The 6,842-nt window shown below is 36.3% G+C and overlaps 2 protein-coding genes across 2 annotated transcripts in view; one reads left to right on the top strand and one right to left on the bottom strand.

The window, feature by feature from the left end:
- Window positions 1-2,282: 2,282 nt before the first annotated feature.
- On the bottom strand, window positions 2,283-5,030 carry cript (cysteine-rich PDZ-binding protein). Its single transcript, XM_032502686.1, has 5 exons — window positions 4,858-5,030; window positions 4,571-4,636; window positions 3,698-3,752; window positions 3,395-3,498; window positions 2,283-2,760 (listed from the first exon to the last, which is right to left on the bottom strand). Exons 1-5 carry the CDS (start codon window positions 4,871-4,873, stop codon window positions 2,696-2,698), a joined length of 306 nt encoding a protein of 101 aa, XP_032358577.1. The 5' UTR covers window positions 4,874-5,030; the 3' UTR covers window positions 2,283-2,695.
- Window positions 5,031-5,587: 557 nt separating this feature from the next.
- pigf (phosphatidylinositol glycan anchor biosynthesis, class F) overlaps window positions 5,588-6,842 on the top strand; it is a 5,080-nt gene continuing 3,825 nt past the window's right edge. Inside the window, exons 1-2 of the mRNA XM_032502684.1 lie at window positions 5,588-5,594; window positions 6,213-6,454. Of these exons, the coding sequence (XP_032358575.1) occupies window positions 6,227-6,454 (228 nt within the window). The 5' untranslated portion in view covers window positions 5,588-5,594; window positions 6,213-6,226. The remainder of the gene's footprint in view (window positions 5,595-6,212; window positions 6,455-6,842) is intronic.

Below are 6,842 nucleotides of genomic sequence, written 5' to 3'. Positions count from 1 at the left end.
AAAGGAGAAGTGCTCACTAACACAGATGTAGCCAGATTTGTGAATGGGGGCCAAAACAAAAGTGTAATGTTTATAATTTTGATCAGAATAATAGATTTTAAATATTGGGTATTCACAATGGAAAAGTTAGAAAAGGAGTATACCTAAACAATGCTAGCAGTATTGTTAAACTGTAAAGTACACAGTGGTGCTTTGAGCTATTTACCAACATCTGACATTTAAACTAAATTAACATTTAGCAGGTAAAATATTTACAATGTTATACATCTTAGTTTAGTGTTTTAGTATGTCAATATTGGCTGATTAGCATAAAAGACAGTACAGTTGAGGCAAATTGGAATGTATGTACAGCAAATAAACAGCAGAAACACTATATATAGTATAGTACATTATGTGTACTGTACTATATATAGTATAGTACATTATGTGTACTATTAATATGTATGAACACGGCTATTGAGTTAATACTCAACATTAGCTTTTCAGCAGTATTGGACATCAAAAGTCAAACTAAATACATTTTCATTAATCAATTTTATATATTTGTTATTTTTATTCCATGAATAAAATGTGCGATCAATGAGTAGCTTGCAATGTATTTTCTGCAATGAATTAACTAAAAGCTACAAAATGCAAGGCATGTAGATGTTCACACACTCATTAATAGGTTGCACATGCAGCTTGCTCAGTCAATAGGATGAATAGATAGGATTTGGGCTAGACTATTAGGCTAGCGTGAAGACCCCTAAAAGTGCTTTAGTTTCTAAGATATACCCACTATTTGTATTCAAACTGACACACCCCGTAAAAAAAAGCAGAGCAGAGGTTGTATGGGAGATGATACACGTGGACTGAAGGAATTTCTAAATGCAAGCTCTGATTGATCCTAAACGTGGTGTAACAGTGGGCCGGGGGTTCATCTACATGTGTGAAAAAAACATAACGTTTTGGGCGCCTTGGCAGCTCACCTGGTAGAGCATGGCCCATATACAGTTTAATCGGAAAGCATGACTTTTCCTTGTAACAGAGTACTTCCACACTGTGGTATTTGTAGCCTATTTCTAATTTCTGAAAAGTTCATCCTGTATTTCTAGCAGTATGTATGTAGTACATTTGAGTTCCTGTTGAGCCTCCTCTGCCTGCAGAGGAACTAATTACTATTTAAATAAAGACACAAAAATATGATCATCTTAAAAGAATGTGATGCATTGTTAAACCAACTACATAATGATACTAATGATTCTTAAATGCATCAATACCCATCCCATAATATAAAACAGGGGTCTGTGTATGTTTAACATGTATTGCATTTAACACTTGCATTCAAATTTTTAAAGTATGAAATAGAGAAGTTTAAAATTATATTATATATATATATATATATACATGTTTTTCACACATATGGATGAAACCCTGGCTTACTCTAACACCAAATTTAGAATCAATCAGAGCTTGTATTATGCAATTACTTGAGTTCCGGTGTATCAGCTTTATTTTGCACTTCTTGTACTTAGTGGGTGTGTCACAATACCTGTCAGTTTACTCTTATGCAGTAAAAAAGGTTTATACAAAAATCCATGTCATATATAGGAGATCTTAGGGAATATGATAAACATTGTTGTTCTTTGTCCTACCTCTGATTAGGGTATCTCAACATTTTTAATGCCTTTTTACTAGTCTGTTCCTCCCCAAATTTTCAAACCACAACATAGAGCCCACACTGGTTCCTGACTGTCAAATCTCTCAAACAGATCAAATACTTATGTCCCTAAATGCACTGGCACACTGCATAACAGGAGCAAAAGGGCAGTGATATACCGGTATTAAGCAAACTAGAGGATCCATAATTATATAACAGTTGTGGTTGTAGTCACTTGTACTGAAAGTAGACAGGGCAGGTCAATGACTCATTTGCTGCATCCCAACATGACCTACTGTATATTACGTGCGTTAGCTGGAGACTGATGCTGTTTTTTGTGCTGTGGTGCAACTACATAAATCAATAATGAGATATAAAAACTAGAGTGCGCACATGTGGTTGAAGGCCTGAGGGAGAGCAAGGCCTTTGAATATCAAGAGGAGCCTGTTAGAAAAACCTGCAAACTATAACTTATCTCTGGCAATGGAGGGGGGGGGTCACACCCGACAGCACAGCATGCAGTTTCCAAATATGATTATGTAAGAGTAAACCAATTATTACAGGCCTATAGGACAAATATGAGTATGTTGTGCGTAAGACGCTAAAAGTGTATCCTTTATGGCTTAGGGCTGAGAATCCTGTCAAATGTCCTTCATATTTAATTCTTTAATTCAATCAAACACTTGATATATTACATACAGAAATCAACTTTTAAAAAAGCAAAGAATCAAAGCCTAAGTACTGAATTTAAAATATACAAAAAAATCTAGAAGCCTCAACAGGTAATGACCGGTGATGTATTTGGTTACAACAGTGCTTCCCTGTTTACGGCCACTGTAATAGTTCCAGTGGCATTATATGATATTCTGTAATAAGAGGGCAAAGCCAGCTCCAAATCTCTCTCTTTCACAAAGGTGGGGAAAAAATCAGACAAAAGCGTTATAGCTATATGGTGAGAAGGACAATTTGGTAAATGTAACAAGATGACAAACATGAACATCAGTCACATCCCCACATCTGTTATTCACTCAGAACAGTTCTTTGATCAGCCCACTGTCACACAGATGTCTGTTTGTAGTTTTTGGTGTCCAAAACTTTCCGTCCACACATTGCACAGATTCCTGGAGACAAAAAAGGGAAAGTAAGAGAAAAACGGTCAAATATCAGTATAGAGAGAAAAACAATATGGAGGAGCAAGTCCTGAATGTCTTTTATTTTGTAGGATGTACCAGTCATCCCACCAGTGCATTTACTGGTTTATGCATCTTAACTTCATATCAAAAACATGTTATCAGATCCATTTGATACAGAAAGCATCTTGTTATTTAAAGTGCCCATATTATGAAAAAAATAACTTTTCTGGGATTATTTTGTTTCTCTGGTGTTTTCACACACATACAAACTTGGAAAAAACATCCATGCTGTTTTGAATGAGATACGGTTTCTGAACGTCCTCTGCCTTCAGTCTACAAGTGAGCAGTTCAAAATCTGCAAAGCTTTCTACATCAGTAGCCGAGACGAGGTTGCTAACCAAAGCATGCTAGCGCTGGCATACTAGCTCGTTCTCAATGGCAAAGATTCCATGAGTCTTAGCCACAGCACGGTACAGGAACACAGAAGGACATTTTGATGGGAAAACACACAAGATGAACATATAATAAAACTCCTCTGACTCTCGGCTCAGTATGGAGTACAGTATGAGTGAGTTTATACCTTTCTTTTTTTTGTGACAAAATGTTTTTATTTGGTTTATACCTTTCTTGTAGGCACAGCCCTGGCAGTAGTGTGATCCAGACTGATGAACTGAGCTCTTGCAGATCCTGCAGGTAGCAAAGCCTGTCTTGCTGTATGGGTCAAACCTGAAATGGAGATAAACAGATACATAACTCAATATGTTTCTTGCAATATGTTTTTTGCAATGCTAGCAGTACAGGTTTAGGGAACAAATTAGCATGCTAAATGTTCTAGTGCAACAATCTGAGTGAGTTGACAAAAAAAAAAAACTACTTTTATGTGATGTCATGTAGATAAAAAACGAGAAAATAGCAAACAACTGACCTGGCTTTCTTAGAAGTCAGCATCTTGTTTTCATTTAGCTTACGCCCACCACCCTCTGAGTGAAAGAAGCAGAAAGGATTAAATTAAACATCATCATCTAAGCAACATTACATTGTGGTTAAGGTCAGTCTCATTGACTGCTTATTGAGAGACGTAACAATATCTTTATTTGTATTTAGTGATAGAGAAAACCTGTATTTTGGTAAACAGCTAAACTTAACACCTCCAACGTGAGTTAAATACTCCTTGAAAAGGCAAAAATCCTTAAGAGTTGGAATGGCACTACATCAGAATCAGAATTTATTGCCACAATAGTTACCCTACTTGGAATTTGCCTTGGCGATTGGTGCATACATACAAAACTAAACATATTATTAATAATAACATAACCACTTTGGTCAGGACACAAATGAAAAGGTACATAGTATATTAAACATTTATAAGAATACATGATATGCACTGGCACTACACTGTGGTTTTATCGTACTGCTTAATCCTAATTCTTCTTGATCGAGATTCAATAATGCTTTTTCAAGTCCATGAATTTGAGCTCTCCAAAATTCTACTACGTATACACACACACACATATATACAGTATATATTGGATATAAGGTTGATTTTGGTCATTTGCAACCTGATTTCCATTATGATGGGCCTAAATTACATTATGATAAGACCTTGGAATACATATTGTGTGTTTGCTTGGCTCGACTAGTGATATATTTTTTACATTCTATAACCTGACCCTAATTTTGCCTTACCAAAGACTGTATATTAAAATTTACTGTCTATGAGCCATACATATGAACACAGTAGTAATAGTAACCGTCAAAAAGAAAACGCATTTTCCCTGAATGTGTGTCCTCAGTTTACCTGTTGTATTCCGTGCTCCATCTTTCCAGGTATCAGGTGTGATAACCTTACCAAGCTTCTTCTCGCCTGAAATAATAATAATAACACACAATGTGTAGAGAAACAAACTACTACTACCTATTAAAGAAATATAGTCTAACGTGCAGGGTCGGTGTTCCTAAAACAATACAAGATAACAGTAAGGAGCACAGTTAGCTAGCATGCACATAACGTTAGCCTAGAAGAATCTCCCGCACAATATAGGTTAGATTTAAAGATAGAAAGCATCTGAAAAGGGTGATACGTACACTTATCACAAACCATCTTTCCTCTATGTTTGTTTTAAATTGATACTTTTCCACGGTTGGTAAAAATAAAATAAAAATGTTAGCTAAACCTTAGCTTGCTCGGTTAGCTACTGTTTGTAAACTTCCGGTCAATGCCTCCACTTGCTCGTATTTGCAACAGATTGATTGGTCAGAGCTGTGACAATCTCAAATTCCATTGGCTGATACTACCGTTCGTCACAGAATATCCCAGTAAATCTTCACGGACCTCTTGTGATTGGTTATAGGGTGGGCTTTAAAGTTTTTCTACAAAATAATACTTCCTGTTTGCGCATAATTTTCCTTAAAATTAAAAGCCCGCTGAAAGTGGCAGTTGCCCTTGTACGGGGTCACTATCATACACTTTATATAAAGAGGTCCCTACGGTCACATACTAAGTAGCCTAGGCTACATGGTATTTATGAGTATTTGAAAGGAAACTCAGATATTTCAATTAATGGCAAAACCCAACTAACACTGTGCAACAATCTCTCATAAATTTTAAAAGTAATTGGTCTACCTGTGTACATTTGATAATGTGGATATATTCTGATTAAGGGAAACAGAATAAAAAATATATATACCAGAAATGTCATACGTGGAGCATTGAACAGGCAAAACAAATGGCAAAGTGTTGAAAATAAATGTGTAATAAGTTAAGGGAAGTTTTATTTTACAGTTGTTCCACCGTATGCCATTAATGATGCCATTGCAAATAGGTCAGATCTTTAAAATTTAGATTTACTTTATTTCTACTAATATTTGAAATTATAATGAGAATTATTGTACTTCTCAGATTGTTTTTCTCAGTGTATACCATTGACTAGTCTATGGTGTATACACAGACAAACAAGCACTTAATCAAAAAGGAAGCTTGTGTCAGCTTTAGGGAGTCCACTTTAGGAGAGGTCAATACAGTTCCATAGCAACATGCAACGTTATGATTTGGACATCCGTCCTAAAAAGACTACACACTGCACATTGGCTATTATGAATACCCATGGAATGCACAAACAATAAAGAGTATATGCATACCTTATACATTGAGATGGTGTAATACATTATAATTGAAACAAAATAGTGATCTCCTGTTTTATTTAATGAGCTGTTTGCATTTTGCAAAGGATACCTTGGGACTTTTATTTTGAATTCCAAGCGGAAGTCTTTGTCACTCCATGTTTACGGAAGGCAGGTCCAGAGAAAAAAAATCACCTATGGGTTCACCGCTTCTTAATGCATCCATGGTTTAACCTACTCCGTACATCCGTTGCTAAATTAACATTTGAATTTATTTTATTTAAATTGTGTCTATTGTTTTATTCTCCCATCGCATTGAGCTAAATTCTTCGTAATGTGGGACCATGAAATCAGAGCCATGGCGTCCACTCATGCCATCATCGCCTCCTCGGTGTTCATGGCGACCGTGTTACCTGCGGCACTCGTGCCGGGCTTCTCGGTGTACGGCACCCACCTGCTGTGGCTCTACTCGGTGTCCGGTGCGGTCACCGCGGTCAGTGTCGCCGTCTTCTGGCTGCTCGGCATCACACCCCCCACCAAGAAGCACACAGTGGGATTCAAGGTGCTGACTCACTTTATATCTTTATGTTAAATACTGTAAGTAATAGTCCTACATTCAAAATCACATGCAAGAAAAAGTAGCGTACTGACTGCAGTAGGTCTGACTGCTAGGCTACAGGGCTGTTCATGAGTATTGGAACCCCTGCTTAAGTTGACTAAAAAGAATAATAAAAAAAAAAAAAGAATCTTTTGGAAATTAATCTTTATGCTATAATTTAAAAATGAGGAAAAATCCAACCTTTAAGGACACCAATGTTCTTTGTGAATGAATAATGTATCGTAAATAAACAAATGGTCTTCCTTAAAATACAGGGGGAATAAGTATAGACAACCCTATGTTAAATTCCCATAGAGGCAGGCAGATTTTTATTTTTAAAGGCCAGTTATTT

This window comes from Etheostoma spectabile, chromosome 21 (assembly GCF_008692095.1).
Source record: "Etheostoma spectabile isolate EspeVRDwgs_2016 chromosome 21, UIUC_Espe_1.0, whole genome shotgun sequence".
NCBI lineage: Eukaryota > Metazoa > Chordata > Actinopteri > Perciformes > Percidae > Etheostoma > Etheostoma spectabile.
The sequence above is the reverse complement of the archived record's forward strand: the minus strand, read 5'-3'. Positions and strand labels throughout refer to the sequence as shown.

Excerpts from the sequence above, each read along its gene's own strand:
- cript (XM_032502686.1), bottom strand. Across the intron at positions 3,753-4,570 it reads TGGAGCACGGAATACAACAG|AGGGTGGTGGGCGTAAGCTA; the intron begins GTAAACTGAGGA and ends TCTTTCACTCAG. Across the intron at positions 2,761-3,394 it reads GGGCTGTGCCTACAAGAAAG|GAATCTGTGCAATGTGTGGA; the intron begins GTATAAACCAAA and ends TTTTGTCTCCAG.